The sequence below is a fragment of the Entelurus aequoreus genome, linkage group LG04 (assembly GCF_033978785.1).
Source record: "Entelurus aequoreus isolate RoL-2023_Sb linkage group LG04, RoL_Eaeq_v1.1, whole genome shotgun sequence".
Lineage (NCBI taxonomy): Eukaryota > Metazoa > Chordata > Actinopteri > Syngnathiformes > Syngnathidae > Entelurus > Entelurus aequoreus.
Window position 1 is genome coordinate 9,650,843 of NC_084734.1, and position 23,281 is coordinate 9,674,123.

The 23,281-nt window shown below is 39.9% G+C and overlaps 1 protein-coding gene across 1 annotated transcript in view; it reads right to left on the reverse strand.

Moving 5' to 3' along the window:
* Nucleotides 1–6,025: 6,025 nt before the first annotated feature.
* Nucleotides 6,026–23,281, reverse strand: part of slc43a3b (solute carrier family 43 member 3b) — a 44,006-nt gene continuing 26,750 nt past the window's right edge. The window contains exons 11-13 of the mRNA XM_062044162.1: nt 21,464–21,650; nt 10,900–11,023; nt 6,026–10,817 (exon numbers count right to left, since the gene is read on the reverse strand). Coding sequence (XP_061900146.1) covers nt 10,707–10,817; nt 10,900–11,023; nt 21,464–21,650 — 422 coding nt within the window. The 3' untranslated portion in view covers nt 6,026–10,706. The remainder of the gene's footprint in view (nt 10,818–10,899; nt 11,024–21,463; nt 21,651–23,281) is intronic.

A 23,281-nucleotide genomic window follows, 5' to 3' on the forward strand; every position in this document is an offset into this window, starting at 1 on the left:
CATTGATTTAAATTGTCAGGAAAGAAGAGGAAGGAATTCAAAAGGTAAAACGGTATATGTGTTTAAAAATCCTAAAATAATTTTTAAGGTTGTATTTTTTCTCTAAAATTGTCTTTCTGAAAGTTATAAGAAGCAAATTTAAAAAAATAATGAATTTATTGAAACAAGTGAAGACCAAGTCTTTAAAATATTTTCTTGGATTTTCAAATTCTATTTGAGTTTTGTCTCTCTTAAAATTAAAAATGTCGGGCAAAGCGAGACCAGCTTGCTAGTAAATAAATACAATTTAAAAAATAGAGGCAGCTCACTGGTAAGTTTTGCTATTTGAGCTATTTTTAGAACAGGCCGGGCTACTCATCTGGTCCTTACGGGCTACCTGGTGCCCGCGGGCACCGCGTTGGTGACCCCTGGTTTAGATGTTTTGACTAGAAATTAGAAAAATATACTTCGTGAGATTGTGAGTTTTTCCAGTGTACAACCTTTTTTGCTGCCGATACATTACTGATGATATTAGACCCTGGAGTGTTTGCCGATACCAATATTAATTCAATACAATATCAGCAGGGATTGTAGTACATAATTTTATCACTATGTAGTGTGGGATGTTAAACAAAGGCTTGATCGAGTAAAATTAGTCAAACTGGGGACATTTATTTTTAAGTTATCACGCCATAATTTTACCAGTCTGACCCACTTGGGAATCGATTTTCCTCCCATGTGGCCCCCAGGACTCAAATTTTAACTTTTTAAGGCCAAGGCAAGTGTTGCCTTAAAGGAGGGCTCATATTTTAGGGCACCAAGGCAAACATTATTTTCTTTCGAGGCAGGGGCTCTAAAGCATGCATGCATATACTGTATATAAACAGTTTTTTAATTCATTATTAATATTAACTTGTCAGCTTTTTGTCATTACATGATGCCTTTATCTACATTTTTACATTTTGATAGAGGGAGGTATTTAAAAAAAAAATGTATATATATTTTTAAGTTATGTACATTTATATGTACATGTACAGTATCGGGACAGATCCGTTAAGAGTTTGAGCAGAAATATGTTGTGTAGGAATTAACTATACACAATAAAACATTAACAAAATGCTGTGTCACATGAATGGTTTTTGAAGTAATACCTTCGTGACATGAAAAAAAACATAAGAAATGTAAAAAAAAACATACTAATATAAAACTCAAAGTAGTTTGGCTAATGAAAATGACGTCTTATAAACAAGTTTTGTTCTTCTCCAATGCCTCCTTGTAGTTCAGTGCAACAGTTTGGCCAACAGAATTATAGAGGAGTGACACCTCTCACATTGAATCAACAATCTTCACAGCCAGCGTTCAATTTGATGAGATGACAAAACATTTGAGCTAGTGTTGATGTTATTTGAGCACTGATACAGTTTGCCGTTAAATAAAGGAGGAGTAAACATCCCATGCAGTAAACAAACTAAAGACTTAATAAACAACAACAACGTTCACGACACATCACCTGCTGCATGTTTCCTCACCTCATTAACTCTCAGTCACAGCAGCTGATGAACGCTGTATTGTGAAAATAAAAGCAACATCAAATAGTTTTCTCCTTCGCTGTATACTTTTAGTGTGGAGACAAGTGCGTCTGTGTCCAATATTGTCCACACCTGTCTCCATCTAAACACAGCAGTGCGCTCTTTAACACACGGCGGGAAGCGAGGGAAAATGACGTTAAACAAGCGCTTGGCTCCGTTTACTCCGAGGGGAAATCTCCGGAGCAAAGTCCGTGTAGCTTGTCAGTCATGATTATCAAGCCAAACGACGCTAGTGCGTGTGCCCATGACTTTGTGTTGCCTAAAATGCATTTATAAATGACGTTTTTTTGGTAATTAAAAAATTAGACGTATTATTAACCCTCTGGAATTTTATTCCAAATGATCATTATACCATTTATCATTACATCGCTAGTCCATTAACAAGTAAAAAGTCAAGGGTGGTCATGGCATGTTGTTGCCGTCGATGTTCTCTCTCTCAGTCGTCCTCAGACGAGCTTCCATCAACGTCTCCAATCATTCCGGTTCTCCATACACCTGGCCAGCTCCGTAGAGCTTTCAGCTCCTGAACCTTTCTTCAGGATGTCCACGTACGTTAGCGCGGGACGTCCTCGCGATCGATGCCCGTGCGTTGGTTCCCATAGGACCAGCCTGCTGGCCGGGAGCTCCCGATGTCTGTGGCAGTGGCCGGCCAACCTCATCCTCCTAGCTGTTACCTTCTTGCTGAGCCTCGGCAGTTCCTTGTTGGTGATGTGGCTGTTCTGGTCAGAACAGTTCGTATCATTCTGGTGTAGCACCCATCTAGGGACTTCTGCAGGGTGGGTGTCAGGGTCCAGCTTTCGCAGCCTTACAGGAGGACAGACTCCACAGTGGTGTGGAATAGACTCAGCTTTATGTGTCAGGGGAGATTCGAGCACCACACTCTTGACATACCGTTCAGGGCCCTCCATGTTAGTGCCTTCCTGACTTTATGATGTTGGTCCATTTTTTAGGACTCACGGCAAGTCCCAAGGGCGGTTGCGGCTTTTGCCGCGGTTAAATTCGAGCCCTGGGCCTCTGAGCTAAAATGAGTTTGACACCCCTGGTCTAAAGGCTATCATAACCGCAATGTGGGAAGCGCTTGAAACGCGTTCGCCCATAAAAATGTATTTAATTTCATGGCCCTACACTGCAAAAAGCCAGTGTTCAAAAACAAGAAAAAAAATATACTAAAATTAGGGGTATTTTATTTGAACTAAGCAAAATTATCTGCCAATAGAACAAGAACATTTGGCTTGTCAAGACTTTCCAAAACAAGTCAAATTAGCTAACCTCAATTGACCCAAAATTACCTTAAAATAAATATATTTTCACTAATAACAAATGCACTTTTTTTAGAAAAAAAAACAGACCTCAATATGTTGAAAAATATTCTTAAATGAAGTAAATGCTAGTGCCATTATTTTGCCATTATAATGATATGCGCTCGGCATTACATTTCTTGAAACCAGCAAACTTATACTAAAAGCTAATGTATTGTTCTTAATGGAAAGGCAACAAGGCAACCGCTTGTTACTCTCGGGGTCTCCTAGCCGCTCAGGCAAATCATATTGTCTAAAAATGCATTTTTCCATTGACAACATGACATCATCGCACCAAGTGCGTGCTCTTTCAGTCAATTAGTGCGCATGAATACAGCCCGGCCCCCGGCCAAACATTTTTAAATTATAATTTTGAAGAATTTATCTGAATGTGCATGAACTATTTCTATTCAAAATAGTTTTAAATGTTAAATGTTTAAATATTAAGTCAGTTTACTGTACCGTGCCAACTGTACTACTATATGAGTACGTATTTTCTATTGTTTAATTGAAAATAAAACAGCAAAGTCCATTTGGCTGTCATCTGTTTTAATTATGAGACACAATTGTGTCAAAATCGTGATTTTCTTACATGCTTGAAGTAAGAAATTATTACTTTAAAAAAAGTAGTTTTATACTTGTGAGTGTTGATGACACAGCTTTGCAACACTTGATATTCTAGTTTCAAGCATGTTTTACTCAATATAGGTCATCAAATCTCAACAACAAGCTGTAATATCTTACTGAGATCATTTAGGACCAAAACCCTTAAATCAAGTAAAACACTCTAACATAAAATCTGCTTAGTGAGAAGAATTATCTTATCAGACAGAAAATAAGCAAATATCACCCTTATTTGAGATATTTCATCTTACTTAGATTGCAGTTTTTGTACTAAGATATGAGGTGAAGCCCCATATTGTTCAGTGGCATTGTATAGCATGGCATTAACCAGATGAAATGTGGGCGTGAATGCCATAGCAAGTCTTCACAGTGAATCATTTGATATTTTGTCTTCGTGTGAGTGAACTTCATTTTCTTCAGCACCTATCCTAACCTACTCCAGCCCACAGCTTGATATCACACCTAATTCATTCTTCATTTCTCCAAAAAGTATGTGCCAAATATTGAGAAATAGATGGTGACAAGTTGAGGAAACAACTCTATATTTGTGTGAAAATGCTAATCGAGTATTAAGAAATGCATTAATTCTTGTGGAGGATTTAATTTGTCACCTCCAAACAGATGGAGACCAACACATCCCACTGAGAACGTGATGTTGTCATTTCTACCCTCAGCTCCTCCCCACTTTCATTTCTATTTCCGTCGTTCTGTGTATGAGTAATGTGTACAAACCTCGTCTATAAATGGGTGCAGCGCTGAATGTAATGTTCCTCAATGACTTGCCATCTCCCAAAGCACGGAAAAATCAACAAGCACATGTCGAGCATATGCACAAACACGCGCCCACTTAGAGTGACAGACGTGGCAGGGTCGCGCTGCAGTGGCACATGGGGGAGACTTTGTCGGGCGGGGGGGGGGGGGGGGGGGGTGTTGATGCTATTTCTGAGTAAGACACCAGACTCAAAACTGAAGCTGCTGATTGTCAGACTGTCAGAGGACTTGGTGTTCCCATCACTTTGATCATCAAATTAAAATGAAGTGACGAGAATAAACGTTTTTTACCATGTTGTAGTTTTGCTTTAAAGGCCTACTGAAATGAATTGTTTTTATTTAAACGGGGATAGCAGATCTATTCTATGTGTCATACTTGATCATTTCGCGATATTGCCATATTTTTGCTGAAAGGATTTAGTATAGAACAACGACGATAAAGATTGCAACTTTTGGTATCTGATAAAAAAAAGGCTTGCCCCTACCGGAAGTAGCGTGACGTAGTCAGTTGAACATATACGCAAAGTTCCCTATTGTTTACAATGATGGCCGCATGAAGTGAGAGAGATTCGGACTGAGAAAGCGACAATTTCCCCATTAATTTGAGCGAGGATGAAAGATTTGTGGATGAGTAAAGTGCAAGTGAAGGACTAGTGGGGAGTTGAAGCTATTCAGATAGGGAAGATGCTGTGAGAGCCGGGGGTGACCTGATATTCAGCTGGGAATGACTACAACAGTAAATAAACACAAGACATATATATATACTCTATTAGCCACAACACAACCAGGCTTATATTTAATATGCCACAAATTAATCCTGCATAAAAACACCTGCGTGTTTGTTACGCTAGCTCCTAGCTCCTCTGCTAGCTCCTAGCTCCATAGAACATGCCAATACAATTCAAACACCTGATCAACACACACAATCACTCAGCCCAAAAGACCGTTCACCTAGCCCAAGGTTCATAAAGCTTATATATTTTTAAAAAGTTACGTACATACGCAAAAAAAAGTTGCGCACATACGGTCAAGCGATCAAATGTTTAGAAGCCAAAGCTGCATACTCACAGTAGCACGTCTGCGTCTTTGTCATCCAAATCAAAGTAATCCTGGTAAGAGTCTGTGTTGTCCCAGTTCTCTACAGGCGTCTGTGTATCAAAGTCAAAAGTCCTCCTGGTTAGAGTCTCTGTTATCCGAGTTCTTCCATCTTGACTGCATCTTTCGGGAGTGTAAACAAAGAAGCGCCGGCTGTGTACTGTTGTTGCTGACTACGTTCGAAAAATACGTCCATTTCGCACCGACAACTTTATTCTTTGCTTGCTCAGATTCCTTCTCCATAATGCAATGAACATGATTGCAACAGATTCACGAACACAGATGTCCAGAATACTGTGGAATTATGAAATGAAAACAGAGCTTTTTCGTATTGGCTTCAATGTGGAAGGCATACCCGTGTTCCCCGGTCTACGTCACGCGCATACGTCATCCTCAGAGGCGTTTCGAACCGGAAGTTTAGCGGCAAATTTAAAATGTCACTTTATAAGTTAACCCGTCCGTATTGGCATGTGTTATAATGTTAAGATTTCATCATTGATATATAAACTATCAGACTGCATGGTCGGTAGTAGTGGGTTTCAGTAGGCCTTTAAGTTCTTGTCAGGTTCAAACACTGATGACATCTATTAAACCGACGAGAAGCAAGGAGTCATGCAGAGACAGAGTTCAATTTTACTCATGAGGAGAGACGTATTGGGCTGTACACTTAGTTACACTTCCAACCTACGCTCTAAGGCAGTGGTCCCCAACCACTGGGCCGCGGCCCGGTACCGGTCTGTGGATCGATTGGAAAGAAATAAAATATTTTTTTTAATTTTTTATTAAATGAACATTAAAAACACAAGATACACTTACAATTAGTGCACCAACCCAAAAAAATTCCCTCTACCATTCGCACAAAAGGGTTGTTTCTTTCTGTTATTAATATTTCTGGTTCCTATATATATCAATATAGATCAATACAGTCTGCAGGGATACAGTCCGTAAGCACACATGATTGTATTTTTTTTATGACAAATAAAAATAAAACCCCCCACCCCGGTCCGTTGACCGGTCCGCAGTTACAAAAAGGTTGGGGGCCACTGCTCTAAGGTACAGTCCCACGTGCTCCTCTATTTAGAGAGATCCCTGGTTACATCACTGAGGCTGCTTCTGAAGGAAGGGGGGTAATTTCAGCAGCCCCAGTTAGACACAATATATGATTATTCAGAAATGGAAATGTGCTGACACTCGTGATAGCGCCCTGTCTCTGCTTTGTCTGCGTCACGGTACTTGATGTTCGCCCTTGGCAGTCAGCAGGCCGGGTCTGGACGATAACACTGATACGAGAGCACTCGCAATCCAAGATTGCAAGTTGTCCCTTTGCACCGATAGAAAAGTACAACTTCAGCACAATTGATAATAACTATAGCAACGGCCTTTAAGCATAAGAGTTGTGTCATAACTTACACATAATTATTCTAACATTATTACATATAATTATTATTATCTACCGTATTTTTCGGACCATAGGGCGCAAGGGATTATAAGGCGTACTGCCGATGAGCGGGTCTAGTCAGGTCTATTGTCATACAAAAGGCGCATCGGATTATAAGGCGCATTAAAGGGGTCATATTGTGATTTTTTTCGAAATGTAAAACACTTCCTTGTGGTCTACATAACATGTAATGGTGGTTCTTCGGTCAAAATGTTGCATAGATGATGTTTTACAGATCATCTTCAAGTCACTTTCTGACAGTCGCTTCAGGATGTGGGCGGTCTTATTTACGTGGCTCACCTTCGACAGCGTCTTTTCTCCCCGTCATCTTTGTTGTAGCGGTGTAGCGTGCAAGGACGGGAGTGGAAGAAGTGTCAAAAGATGGCGCTAATGACATTCAGACTTTACTTCTATCAATAACGGAGCAGCATCTCCTCATCCGTGGCTCACTAGTGCAACAACAACGCCCGCAAAAACCGTCCGACCAGAAGCCTCTAATAACTAAAGTTCCGTGAGTGAATTATGTAAACTCGATACAGTTTTTAGCGCTTCGATAGCCAGTCTACTGACAGATATAAGTAAGAACTTTACACTACTTTATATTAGAAATGGCAACAGCAGAGGGTGAATGTCCCATAACAAGAAGATAGAGAAAAAGAAGAAGCTTATCGACTACGGTATCAGCACGGACTACAGTGGCGGATGTGCGCTCAAATTTTTAGGACTTATGCAGACCCCAAATACAGATCAGCAGGTACCAGAAGGTAAGAAAAGTTGGTTTTGCATAATATTGCGAAACAAAACGCCAGATAATGTCTGCTAATAGGTGCCATTTTGCGGTCCTTACACATGAATCATAATAATACTCGTATGTTTAATGCGCCGACAATCCATTAAGCAATGTGGCTTCATAGTTTACCGAAGTCGTACTAAAAACATTTTGACATATTTTTGAGCGCCGTGTGTAATGTTCTATATTTTCAATGGAACATTTAACGTTTTGGTGTTGTTTATTGCCATCATATTGCAGTCTACACGTATCTCTTATGTATGACTGCCATCTACTGGTCACACTTATCATTACACCATGTACCAAATAAAATTGCTTCGAGGTCAGTAAGCTCAACCAGTATCATTCCGTACTTTATGCGCACCAGGTTATAAGGCGGTATAGCTCGGTTGGTAGAGTGGCCGTGCCAGCAACTTAAGGGTTCCAGGTTCGATCCCCGCTTCTGCCAACCTAGTCACTGCTGTTGTGTCCTTGGGCAAGACACTTTACCCACCTGCTCCTAGTGCCGCCCACACTGGTTTAAATGTAACTTAGATATTGGGTTTCACTATGTAAAAGTACTTTGAGTCACTGGAGAAAAGCGCTATATAAATATAATTCACTTCACTTTACTTCACTGTCGATTTTTGAGAAAATGAAAGGATTTTAAATGCGCCTTACAGTCCGAAAAATACGGTATACACAAAACTCAGATATTATAATGGTTCATTTGAAGTTTCACACCCCCTAACAGTCTGTGGTGGTATGTTTAGGGACCCTTAAAATACAGGAATATTGTGTCTGTGTTGAATACCAACCCAATCCGTTGAAAGATTAGTGCTCATAATTACAGTTCGATATCATCCCCATCAGAGCAAAGACTAAAGAACCACACTTGTCAACATATTTCCAGTCATTTATATCCCCTTATATTCCTTTAAATGCAAAAATACATGTTTTAAACAAAATAATGCAACTTTCATTGAGCAGGTCATTATGTGGACTTGCCACATTTGTTCCTCGCTCTGGCCCTTGGATGGCAGTGCTGAGTCATCCTAGTTGACACTGTTCTGTTGTCGCTCCAAATAACAGGCATGTAACTGGCAAATAACTCAGGTTCTTTGGACTCTTCATTTTACCCGCCCAAACTGCTTTAAAAAAAAACAAAAAAAACCTTACTTGCATTTTATGGCCACTCAATGTCCATAATAATTTTTATATTGACCAAAATACCTCAACGACACTCCTGATGGAAAAATGTTAGTGCTTTGCTGTAGCTACGTTGTTGCTAAATCACACAAAAATACCATATAAAAATAATTTCTAAAGCTACTTAAATATCACCTAGCCCATGTTGAGTTAAACAGTAACCCGGGATCAATTATACATTCTGAAGTAATGTAAAAAACACTGACTTCCTATTATTTATTTCCAATACAGCAGCATTGCTCGGGGGTCTAGTGCAGTGTTTCTTAACCGAGAGCCCCTTAGAAGACCGCCAAAAAATATTTGTTTCTCAGCTGTGGTCCATATGCAGATGCCAAATGTGCATCAGCAGGTACCAGTAAGTAAGAAAAGTTGGTTTTGCATAATATTGTGAAACCAAACGTCAGATAATCTGTCTCCTAATACGTGGCATTTTGGGGTACTTATACACACGTCATGATAATACCCGTATGTTGAAGCACAGTACGTCTGACTACTGTAGCCGTAAGGCTCCGACAATCGGTGCGGCTTCGTAGCTTACCGACGTTGTACTAAAGCGCTGTAATGTTCTATATTCCCATTGAAACATCAAAGTTTTGGTCTTGCTTGTTACTTCCTAGCGTCATTTATTGAACAGGCGTCAACTTGCTGTCCACACCTACATTTCAGACTGTATGGCCAACTAAACAAGAGGCACCATGTTTGCCACCAAGTATGTGTGCGGCTGTTACCGGAAGCATGCATTGCGGTCGTTCTGACGATGTCTTTTTTTGTCACGAATATCATAATAATATGTCCAAATATAGTTTTAAACATACTCCAGCTCATAAACGTACAATAAAACATGCTTTTATTTGCTCAGAATATACTTTTGCAGCCGTATTTGATGCTGTATTCATTCATGTGGTGTTTAGTGACCAGTAGGCTGTCTAACAAGCTCCAGACGGTGAAATAGAAGTAAAAAAAAAAAGTGTATATATATATATATATATATATATATATATATATACATATATATATATATATATATAAATACCTGTATATATATATATTTATATGTTTGTAATCATGATAATCACTACAAAATATCAATAAAAAGAGTATGTCAACTGTGTATGGATATGTGTGTTTACATGGCAAAAAAACAATTAAAAGAGATGTAGCACAACCAGAATGAATACATACATTAGGCGTACCGGGTTATAAGGCGTATGTTAAATTTTTGAGAAAATGAAAGGATTTTAAGTGCGCATTATGGCCTGAAAAATACGTTAAGTCATAGATGTTTCTTAAGCGCAAACATAACTGTAGTGGTGAAGCTGTATTTAATTTTGTTTTGACAGTTTAGTTAAGAAACATATTAATTATTAATTTACAGTACTTTATTTATTTCACCACACCACAAATGTATGTAAATTTATTCAAGAGTCCCTTCTTACGCATTATATTTGGTTAGTACTTATTTTTGTAGTCAGTCAGACTTAAGCTTCAGGCTTATGTGTTAAATAAATAATAATACTTGTGATTAACAGGTGGCTTCATATCATTTGACAATGTTTATCTGCTAAACTGTAAGTAGGTTTAACATATATTTTTTGAATACGATTAAAACCACGAGTAAAATGACTAATTCAGTGTTAATATTTGTAGTAGAAAGGTTGGGCCCCGAGGTCAAAAAGATTAAGAACCTCTGGTGTAGTGGACACTCCACAGATCTTGAAACCTTTCTTCTTTGTTTTCTATACGTAAACATTATGCAATATCCATGTGAAGAGGCTTATCTGACCATATGCTCCTGTGTTGAAAACTTACTATGGAAAGTACAATACAGTATGTATACTGGCCACAGTGGCAAAAAATAAAGCTTTCTGACGGCAATTGCAATTGTCAGCACCACCGATGAGTGAGCATGTTGTCATTGGCTTATATTTTTCCCGCTACTCAGACTGGTTCTTAGCTCGCTGGGACGCCAGGTTTCGACAGTGCAAAAAGACAAACATGGGGTGGATAAAGGCGAGCAGGATGAGCAGCGTCAGAGCGATGTTCACCTGCACACAAATACACGGATGGAGGATTTATTATACATACAACATCCACTTTCATACAATAAGGATATTGGAAAGTACTCACATATAAAGGATCTCCGTGCAGAACCGACTTTACCAAGGCGAAGCAGGCATACTGCAGTAAGGAGATGATTGCGGACCCCGCCATGACGAGGCCGTATAGCTTCCCAAAGTGACGTGATGGGAAACTACACGCACACAAGTGTGAGGAGAGAAAAAACAAAAGGTATAAAGATTATTAAGGAGTCATGAAAATTGCGGAGCTAATACTAGAATAGCCGGCTTCTGCCAAGAATGAGTGCCGAATTAGAGCCCAAGCAAAGGACTCTCTTACTTTCTTTGAATTATTATTATTCGTAACTAGGGATGTCCCATAATATCGGACTGCCGATATTATCGGCCGATAAATGCTTTAAAATGTAATATCGGAAATTATCGGTTTCGGTTTCAAAAAGTAAAATTTATGACGTTTTGAAACGCCGCTGTGTGCACGGACGTAGGGAGAAGTACAGAGCGCAAATAAACCTTGAAGGCACTGCCTTTGCGTGCTGGCCAAGTCACATAATATATGCGGCTTTTCACACACACAAGTGAATGCAAGGCATACTTGTTCAACAGCCATACAGGTCACACTGAGGGTGACCGTATAAACAACTTTAACACTGTTACAAATATGCGCCACACTGTGAACCCACACCAAACAAGAATGACAAACACATTTCGGGAGAACATCAGCACTGTAACACAACAGAACACATACCCAGGACCCCTTGCAGCACTAACTCTTCCGGGACGTTACAATATACACCCCCCGCTGTCCCCCCACCCCCTCCCACCACCTCAACCGCGGCCCCCCCAACCCCGCCCACCTCAACCTCCTCATGCTCTCTCAGGGAGAGTTCCAAGCTGTTGTTTTGGACATGTTAAAAAAAATAATGCACTTTGTGACTTCAATAATAAATATGGCAGTGCCATGTTGGCATTTTTTTCCATAACTTGAGTTGATTTACCGTATTTTTCCGACTATAAGTCGCAGTTTTTTTCATAGTTTGGTCGGGGGGTGAAACAAAAAGACAGTAAGCTACAAACAGCTACAAAATATAGCTTACTGCATACAGCTACACTGATATCAATCAATCAATCAATCAATGTTTATTTATATAGCCCTAAATCACAAGTGTCTCAAAGGGCTGTACAAGCCACAACCGACATCCTCGGTACAGAGCCCACATACGGGCAAGGAAAACTCACCCCAGTGGGACGTCAATGTGAATGACTATGAGAAACCTTGGAGAGGACCGCATATGTGGGTAACCCCCCCCCCCCATCTAGGGGAGACCGAAAGCAATGGATGTTGAGTGGGTCTGACATAATATGGTGAAAGTCCAGTCCACAGTGGTATCGACACGACAGGTCGGAACGACAATAATCCAGCAGTGACTGGAGGGCATGGCAGGTATAAATAGCAGCTGGCTGATTGACACAAGGTGTGGCCAGGTGCCAATCAGCCACAGCTGAGGGGACAGCACTCAGAGAGACAAACAGGAAACTGAACCAAAATAAGAGTGCTGACAGGAAATAAAACAAACAGAGGAAAAACTAAAACTTAACCAAACTGTCAGGGACAAGCCTGACAGTAGCCCCCCTTCCCATTACGGATACCAGACGTTTTAGAAAATCCCCCCCCCCCCCAAAAAAAACAGTCCAAAGTCACGGGAGGGTGGAGGGAGGACAAGGAGGTGGGCCGCCAGGCCAAGTGTCCCCGCAACCAGCGGGGAAGAGTCAGGTGGCGACGGCAAGTTGAACGCCGCTGCAATTGGCGAGGCGGTCGTCCATGAAACGACCACATCCGTGGCCGACGAGAGGTTGGTGGCGCCCTCTGCTGGCCCATCGGGAGGGATGGTGGCACCCTCTGCTGGCCCACCGGAGACGATGGTGGCGCCCTCTGCTGGCCCACCGGAGACGATGGTGGTGCCCTCTGCTGGCCCACCGGAGACGATGGTGGCGCCCTCAGCTGGCCCACCGGAGACGATGGTGGCGCCCTCTGCTGGCCCACCGGAGACGATGGTGGCACCCTCCGCTGGCCCACCGGAGACGATGGTGGCACCCTCCGCTGGCCCACCGGAGACGATGGTGGCGCCCTCCGCTGGCCCACCGGAGACGATGGTGGCGCCGTCTGTTGCAGACCCACCGGAGACGATGGCGCCGTCTGTTGCAGACCCGGTGGCGCCGTCTGTTGCAGACCCACCGGAGACGATGGCGCAGTCTGTTGCCGGCCCACCGGAGATGATGGTGGCGTCTGTTGCCGGCCCACCGGAGATGATGGCGGCGTCTGTTGCCGGCCCACCGGAGATGATGGTGGCGTCTGTTGCCGGCCCACCGGAGATGATGGCGCCATAGGTTGCAGACCCACCGGAGATGATGGCGCCGTAGGTTGCAGACCCACCGGAGATGATGGTGGCATCTGCCGGCCCACCGGAGATGATGGCGCCATAGGTTTCAGACCCACCGGAGATGATGGTGGCGTCTGCTGGCCCACCGGACTGCATGGCGGCGTCTGCTGGCCCACCGGACTGCATGGTGGCGTCTGTTGCAGACCCACTTGTGTGAGTAGCTGTGCCTCCTCAGCTGCACAGCTACTCATAGCCCCCCCCTCAAGGGACGGATCCCAGACGTCCCCAGATAGGCCCACAGACGACAGGGGTGGGTGGGAGAGGGCTTGAAAAGCGGCCAAACTTTTCTTTAATTTAGCCATTATCCCAAAGCTACAAAATATAGCTTACCGCATACAGCTACACTGATATCGACACGACAGGTCGGAACGACAATAATCCAGCAGTGACTGGAGGGCAGGGCAGGTATAAATAGCAGCTGGCTGATTGACACCAGGTGTGGCCAGGTGCCAATCAGCCACAGCTGAGGGGACAGCACTCAGAGAGACAAACAGGAAACTGAACCAAAATAATAGGGCTGACAGGAAATAAAACAAACACAGGAAAATTTAAAACTTAACCAAACTGTCAGGGACAACCCTGACATTCTCCCCGTCATCTTTGTTGTAGCGGTGTAGCGTGCAAGGACGGGAGTGGAAGAAGTGTCAAAAGATGGAGCTAACTTTTTTAATGACATTCAGACTTCACTTAAATCAATAACAAAGCAGCATCTCCTCATCCGCCGGAAATGTGTCCCGTGAAAAACCGTCCGACCGGAACTCTCTAATAACTAAAGTTCCTTGGGTGAATAATGTAGACTCACTACACCGGTATGTTTTAGCGCTTTCATGGCGAGTTTACTGACAGATATAAGTAAGAACTTTACACTACTTTATATTAGAAATGGCAACAGCAGAGGATGAATGTGAAAAAGAAGAAGCTTATCAAATACGGTGTCGTCACGGTCTACAAAGGCGGATGCATGCAATTTTTCAAGACTTATGCAGATGCCAAATACAGATCAGCAGGTACCACAAGGTTAGAAAAATTGCTTTTGCATAATATTGCGAAACAAAACGGCAGATAATATGTCTTACCTTATACACACACCATAATAATACTCCTATGTTGAATCACAGGACAATCCATCAAGCGGTGTGGCTTCATAGCTTACCAAAGTCATACTAAAACGTTTTGATAGATTTTTGAGTGCCGTGTGTAATGTTCTATATTTTCAATGGAACATATAAAAGGTTGGTGTTGTTTACTTGAGTCATATTGCAGTCTACACGCATCTCTTGTGTGTGACTGCCATTATACTGCAGTCTACACGTATCTCTTATGTGTGACTGCCATCTATCGGTCACACTTATCATTTCACCATGTACCAAATAAAATAGCTTTGAGGTTGGTAAGGAAAACCAGAATTATTCCGTACATTAGGTGCATCGGGTTATGAGGCGCACTGTCGAGTTTTGAGAAAAAAAAAGGATTTTAAGTGCGCTTTATAGTCCAAAAAAATACGGTACTAAAAACGCAGACTTCTGCCAAGAGTGAGTGCCGAATTAGAGCCCAAGCGGAATACTCTCTTGGTATCGCTTACTTTCTTTTAATTATTATTATTCTTAACCAATTTAGAATTGTATTCATCATTTTGGGGGCTTTAACTTGCTTAAAGTCATCAAATGTTGCCAGCACGTGCATCTTGATGAACATGTACTTATTTTAGGCGTGTGAGTAAAATATTAGTGCAAAGGACAAAATCATTAAAGAACTCATGTTGTAAAAACACATGGGTCGTCCACCATTGTGGTTTGCGCTTGATTGAGGTATCGTATTTTTCGGAGTATAAGTCGCTTCGGAGTATAAGTCGCACCGGCCGAAAATGCATAATAAAGAAGGAAAAAGACATATATAAGTCACACTGGAGTATAAGTCGCATTTTTTGGGGAAATGTATTTGATAAAAGCCAACACCAAGAATAGACATTTGAAAGGCAATTTAAAATAAATAAAGAATAGTGAACAACAGGCTGAATAAGTGTACGTTATATGAGGCATAAATAACCAACTGAGAAGGTGCCTGGTATGTTAACGTAACATATTATGGTAAGAGTCATTCAAATAACTATAACATATAGAACATGCTATACGTTTACCAAACAATCTGTCACTCCTAATCGCTAAATCCCATGAAATCTTATACGTCTAGTCTCTTACGTGAACGAGATAAATAATATTATTTGATATTTTACGCTAATGTGTTAATAATTTCACACATAAGTCGCTCCTAAATATAAGTCGCACCCCCGGCCAAACTATGAAAAAAAACTGTGACTTGTAGTCCGAAAAATACGGTATTTCTTTGTTTTAGTTTATTTCGAACATGAACACATTTACATCATAATACATCACACAATTTCATATCATTTCATTTACATCATGCCCGAAAAGGAGTAGGAAGAAGCAAAGCTTATTTAATCCTACCCCTTTCCCACTTCAAAGCATTTACAATTATATAAAATCTTTTACTGACCTTTTTATATAATAAAATAACATCTATGAATTAGTATATACAACAGTTTGTAATATGTAATTAATTAATTCAGTCATTATTAACATACTGAGATGAAGAATATTTTCAATAAGGTTGGAAGTTTTTCTCATAATTCTTCTTCTTTGTACTTTGTAAGCACTATTAATTTAAACAACCTCTTAAACTGGATCATGTCAGTACAATTTTTAACTTCTTTACTTAATCCATTCCATAATTTAATTCCACATACTGTTATGCTAAAAGTTTTAAATGTTGTACGTGCATATAAATGTTTTAAATTATTTTTTCCTCTAAGGTTATATTTCTCCTCTAACCACGTTGTGGCCAGCAGCAGTTCTGCAATTAGTGACATGTGCTCTGACAAGAACGAGACAGTCGTTTTTAATGTCAATGTGAACGACAGCCGACTAACTGCAACGTAGACTATTATCATTGAAACACAACATAAACAGCAAGTCGAACTTGACAACACTAATCATAATGTGCAGAAAATGGAGGACGACAGGACTTTTTACTCTGTTCACGGTGACTCAGATGGCAAAAAGAACCAAATAATCGAACCAAGTAACATCATTTGTTTGCTTGTATCTATTTTTCTGGTTCATTGGTGCTTACTTTCAAACCTGCTCGGCTAACATTAGTTAACACGTGTTTAAAGAAAAAATTCATTGATTTTTACTTTGTATAGTGAGGGACGACATGGTATATATCAGACCTGGGCAAATTAAGGCCCGGGGGCCACATGCGGCCCGTTAAGTTTTTCAATCTGGCCCGCCGGACATTCCCAAATAATTTTTTAAGATCTTTAAGATGTAAAGTGTAGCTGCCATTATGATGTGCAGTGATGTTTTGTAATGACCGTAAGTCTTCAACTATACAAAGTATTTCAATGGTTGGAATCTGCACTTTTGGATGATATACTAGTTACTATGGTAATCTAATTAGTTACTATGGTCATCTAATTAGTTACTATGGTCATCTAATTAGTTACTACTAGCAGCTCAGACGAGGCACCAAGCAGTGTGGGCGGGAAGTGTTTCCACAGACGCGGAAAGTTCTAAAGCTTAGTGATATATATCAGATTGTAGGTGGGTTTATTTTGTACCCTTCGCGTTCATATTTCACTGTTTATGTTGCATTTTTGTTGCGTTTCACTTGATTGTAAAATATGTCGATCGAAAGGGGGTGCGACATTCATATTTTGTCAATATTCAGTGTTTTATCGTTCATAGAAAAATGTAAAAATTCCATGACGTTTTTTAAGGCGGTCTGTCATTACGTTTTTAGCATTCAATCAGACATTATTGTAAGGTTTGGTATTAGTGTCCCTAAAAATAGATATACCGGCCCCCAGACACATTTTTGTCTGTAAATGTGGCCCCCGAGTCAAAATAATTGCCCAGGCCTGGTATATATGGTGCAAAATGTGGAAATTAATCACACTTTTCTAGCTGATATATTTCTAACACCTAGCTCAATTTTCTGGGGTGTTAAGTGTAAAGCTAAATACAGATACAATTACAGTTTATATGTGCATATTTTCATTTAAATATACATTTATATTTAACAGTTATTTTTAGAATATAACGTATTTATATTGAGCATTTATATTTATATAACAAATCAATATTTTGATACACAGTACAGGCCAAAAGTTTGGACACACCTTCTCCTCATTCAATGCGTTTTCTGTTATGATCCGGGGTCCGGATCATGTTTTTGTTATGTTCTGTTAGTTTTGGACTCTTTTAGTTCCTGTTTGTGCACCTCCTGAGTTTGTTTAGTCACCATGGTTACGTATTGCACTCACCTGCCTCTGGTTAGTGTTCGGGACGCTCACCTGTTGCCCGGGCACTAATCAGAGGGCTATTTAGTCTATGCCCTGGCCTCACTCAGTCTGGCGTCATTTGTTTGCGTCACGCAACCCCCTACGTAAGTCTTGTTTATTTCATGCCAAAGTTAGAGAGTTTTTGCCTTGTCCATAGTTCCATGTTTCCTGCGCTAAGTTTCCGCCTTCGCTTCCGCGTGTGATAGGCACGCTTGCCTTTGTTGTTTGCCTGTTATTTTGTAGTTAGATTAATAAATATGTTCCTACCTGCAAGCCTTGTCCGGAATAGTCCGTTTGCATCCCGGGAGCACAAACCTCGCAGTAAGCTGCGAAAACCACGTCGTGACATTTTCTTTATTTTCATGACTATTTACATTGCAGATTGTCACATCAAAACTATGAATGAACACATGTGGGGTTATGTACTTAATAAAAAAAAAGGTGAAATAACTGAAAACATGTTTTATATTCTAGTTTCTTCAAAATAGCCACCCTTTGCTCTGATTACTGCTTTGCACACTCTTGGCCTTCTCTCCATGAGCTTCAAGCACACCTGTGAAGTGAAAACCATTTCAGGTGACTACCTTTTGAAGCTCATGGAGAGAATGCCAAGAGTGTGCAAAGCAGTAATCAGAGCAAAGGGTGGCTATTTTGAAGAAACGAGAATATAAAACATGTTTTCAGTTATTTCACCTTTTTTTTGTTAAGTACATAACTCCACATGTGTTCATTCATAGTTTTGATGTGACTATCTACAATGTAAATAGTCATGAAAATAAAGAAAACGCATTGAATGAGAAGGTGTGTCCAAACGTTTGCCCTGTACCGTATATTCAACATTTACAGTATATTTAAATTGAACATTAAACGCATTGATGTACATTTAACATTTAGATTTAACATTTAGATTCGCCATTTCATTTCTATGTCAAATATGAATAAAATGAGCTATATGTGGACAAGTGAGCGAAATATTCAAAATGTATCAGTTCAAAAAGTGTGATTGAGTTTTTACATTCGACAGAAAGTTCATTTTTCAGGGAGTAAGGCAAGGCAAGGCAACTTTATTTGTATAGCGCTTTTCATACACTAGGCCAGGGGTCACCAACCTTTTTGAAACCAAGAGCTACTTCTTGGGTACTGATTTAAGCGAAGGGCTACCAGTTTGATACACACTTAAATAAATTGCCAGAAATAGCCAAATTGCTCAATTTACCTTTAATTCTATGTTATAATTAATAATTAATGATATTTATCTTTGTGGAAACACTGATCATCTTAATGATTTCTCACAATAAATATATACAGAAACAGATAAATATCAATATGCAACACTTTATTTTCATATTTTCTCTAAGTGCACATTTTTCAAATTGAACATTTTCAAATGATCACTTCTAAGACAGTCTTGTGAAATCACAATATCCCATTTTAACTAGCTAGCCACTAACATTTTTTAACAAATCATGAATTACTTTGCACCATGTTTGTACAAATAACTCATGTAAAATACAAAAGTCAACTCTCAAATTTTTAAATAAATCATGTCACACTTTGAACTGGACACCAAATCTGTTATCTGTTTCTTTGTCAGTTAGAGAAGACCAAGTCTTTAAAATATTTTCTTGGATTTTCAAATTCTATTTGAGTTTTGTCTCTCTTAGAATTGAAAATGTTGAGCAAAGAGAGACCAGCTTGCTAGTAAATAAATAACATTTTAAAAAATAGAGGCAGCTCACTGGTAAGTGCTGCTATTTGAGCTATTTTCAGAACAGGCCAGCGGGCTACTCATCTGGTCCTTACGGGCTACCTGGTGCCCGTGGGCACCGCGTTGGTGACCCCTGCACTAGGCAGACTCAAAGTGCTTCACAGACAACAAAGTGAAATGAAAGAAAATAAAAGCAAAATTAAAATGCAGACAATAAAAATAAAAACAGTGTGGACGTTAAAAGATTAAAAGATTTAGCTGAAAGCCAAGGTGAACATAAAAGTCTTCAGTCTAGTTTTAAAAGTAGTCAGAGTTGGGGAGAGTCTGACATCTTCAGGAAGTTTATTCCAGCTATTTGTTGCATAGTGACTGAATGATGCGCTCCCTTGATTTGAGTTTACTCTGGGAACCGCTAACAGATTGGTCTCAGAAGATCTTAGTGATCTAGAGGGCTTATATAGTGGGAGCATATCAGTGATATACTTCGGCCCTAGACCATGTAGTGATTTATATGTGAGCAGGAGGATTTTGAAATCAATTCTCTGATGTACAGGGAGCTAATGTAATGATTTAAGAATTGGTGTAATGTGCTCACATGTTTTGGTCTTTGTTAGAACTCTAGCAGCAGCGTTCTGAACAAGCTGTAGCTGCCTGACAGTTTTTTTGGGAAGACCTGCAAGGAGACCATTACAATAGTTTAGCCTACTGGTAATAAAGGCATGTACAAGTTTTTCTAAGCCTTGAGCTGACATGAGCCCTCTAAGTCTTGTTACATTTTTGAGGTGATAGTAGGCCGATTTTGTTACTGATTTGATGTGACTGTCGAAATGTAAATCAGCATCTAAAATAACCCCAAGATTTCTGGCTTTATTTGAGGTTTTCAGGGACAGTGATTGAAGGAGTAGGGGATGTCCCAACCGTATTTCATTCTCTGAGGGGGAGGCTCACTCCTGGTAAAGACAGCAGGGATTGAAGCATTTGTACACTGCAAAAAGTCAGTGTTCAAAAACAAAAACAAAAAATACAAAAATTAGGAGTATTTTATTTGAACTAAGCAAAATTATCTGCCAATAGAAGAAAATTTGGCTTGTCAAGACTTTCCAAAACAAGTAAAATTAGCTAACCTCAATGAACCCAAAAATACCTTAAAATAAGTATATTCTCACTAATGACAAGTGCACTTTTCTTGGTAGAAAAAAAAATATGAGACCTTTTCGCTCAATATGTTGAAAAATATTCTTAAATGAAGTAAATGCTAGTGCCATTATCTTGACTTAATGATATGCGCTTAGCATTACATTTCTTGAAACCAGCAAACTTATACTAAAAACTAGTTTATTTTTCATAATGGAAAGGCAACAACCGCATGTTACTCTCGGGGTCTCCTAGCCGCTCAGGCAAATCATATGGTCTAAAAATGCATTTTTCCATCGATAACATGACATCATCGCGCCAAGTGCCAATTAGTCAATTAATGCGCATATATACAGCCCGGATCCCGGCCAAAACATTTTTCATTGTAATTTTGAAGAATTCATCTGAATGTGCATGAACTATTTCTGTTTAAAATTGTTAGAAATGTCACATGTTAAATGTTTATATATTAACTGTCAGTTTACTGTACTGTGCCAACTTGTACTACTATATGAGTATGTATTTTTTATTGTTTCATTGAAAATAAAACAGCAAAGTCCATTAGGCTGTTATCCGTTTTAATTAAGACACAATTGTGTCAAAGTCATTATTTTTTTCATGCTTGAAATAAGACATTTTTACTTTAAAAAAGTAGTTTTATACGTGTGAGTGTTGATGACACAGCTTTGCAACAGTTGATATTCTAGTTTCAAGCATGTTTTACTCAATATAGGTCATCAAATCTCAGCAACAAGCTGTAATATCTTACTGAGATCATTTAGGACCAAAACCCTTAAAACAAGTAAAACGCTCTAACATAAAATCTGCTTAGTGAGAAGAATTATCTTATCAGACAGAAAATAAGCAAATATCACCCTTATTTGAGATATTTCATCTTACTTAGATTTCAATTTTTGCAGTGTATTTGAATAAAGAAGTAGAAGAAGAAAAGGGTACTGGGTTTACTCACGCCACGCTGATGAAAGCTGCGTTTCCACCGTACAGGAAGGAGCGATTGATTACTTGCACAATGAAGGTGAAGTACTGCAGGGGCAAGATTGGTATGGCGGCACAAACGGAGAACACCAACGCCATCACCGACGTCAGGAGGAGTGACAGAATTGAAGAATTCAGATCTGCTTCTTGTTCACTCATTCCTACACAGACAAAAACAAAAACAAAATGATCATTTTATTCAAGCCCGTTTGCGTTTTTTTGTATTTATCCGCACTATTTGTTTATCGTGTCTCATGTCAAGCAAAAGGAAGGTCGTGTCAGAGCAATGACGGAGCCAGCACGACACCCGTGTAAAGGTGAATGGCAGAACAGTGCTGTGGAGTTTCTCACTGGGTGTCTCTTGCCGTTGCTGTGTAAAAGTACCGTATTTTTCGGACTATACGGCGCACTTAAAATCCCTTAATTTTCTCAAAACTCGACAGTGCGCCTTGTAACCCGGTGCGCTTAATGTACGGCATCACTTTGGTTCTGCTTACCGACCTCGAAGCTATTTTATTTGGTGCATGGTGAAATGATAAGTGTGACCAGTAGATGGCAGTCACACATAAGAGATACGTGTAGACTGCAATATGACTCAAGTAAACAACACCAACATTTTATATGTTCCATTGAAAATATAGAACATTACACACGACGCTCCAAAATCTATTAAAATGTTTTAGTAGGACTTTGGTAAGCTATGAAGCCACACCGCTTGATGGATTGTACTGTGCTTTAACATAGGAGTGTTATTATGGTGTGTGTATAAGGTAAGACATATTATCTGGTGTTTTGTTTGGCAATATTATGCAAAAGAAACTTTTCTTATTTTCTGGTACCTGCTGAACTGTATTTGGGACCTGCATAAGTCCAGGAAATTAGCACACGTCTGCCTTTGAAGTCCGTGCCAATACCACAGTCGATAAGCTTCTTCTTTTTCTCTATCTTCTTGTTATGGGACATTCATCCTCCGCTGTTGCCATTTCTAATATAAAGTAGTGTAAAGTTCTTACTTATATCCGTCAGTAAACTCGCCATGAAAGCGCTAAAACATACCGGTGAGTAGTAGTGAGTTTAAATTATCCACCCAAGAAACTTTAGTTATTAGAGTTCTGATTGGACGGTTTTTCACGGGACACATTTACGGGCGTTGTTGTTGCACTAGTGAGCCACGGATGAGGAGATGCTGCTCCGTTATTGATTGAAGTAAAGTGTGAATGTCATTAAAACAGTTAGCGCCATCTTTTGACACTTCTTCCACTCCCGTCCTTGCACGCTACACCGCTACAACAAAGATGACGGGGAGAAGACGCTGTCGAAGGTGATCCACGTAAATAAGATCGCTCTCAAAACGGCGCATCTGGAAGCGACTGTCAGAATGCGACTTGAAGATGAACCACCATTACATGTTATGTAGACCACAAGGAAGTCTTTTACATTTAGAAGAAAAAATTACCCCTTTAATGCGCCTTATAATCCGGTGCGCCTTTTGTATGAAAATAGACCTGACCAGACCCGCTCATCGGCAGTGCGCCTTATAATCGGGTGCGCCCTATGGTCCGGAAAATACGGTACACACAGTTGTGGCAATATTCCGCCTGAATGTAAACAAATGCCATGGGTGGATCTACACATAACATCAACTGTAATGATACCAAGTACAAGAACGTATCTAGTTAAAGGCCTACTGAAATGATTTTTTTTTATTTAAACGGGAATAGCAGATCCATTCTATGTGTCATACTTGATCATTTCGCGATATTGCCATATTTTTGCTGAAAGGATTTAATAG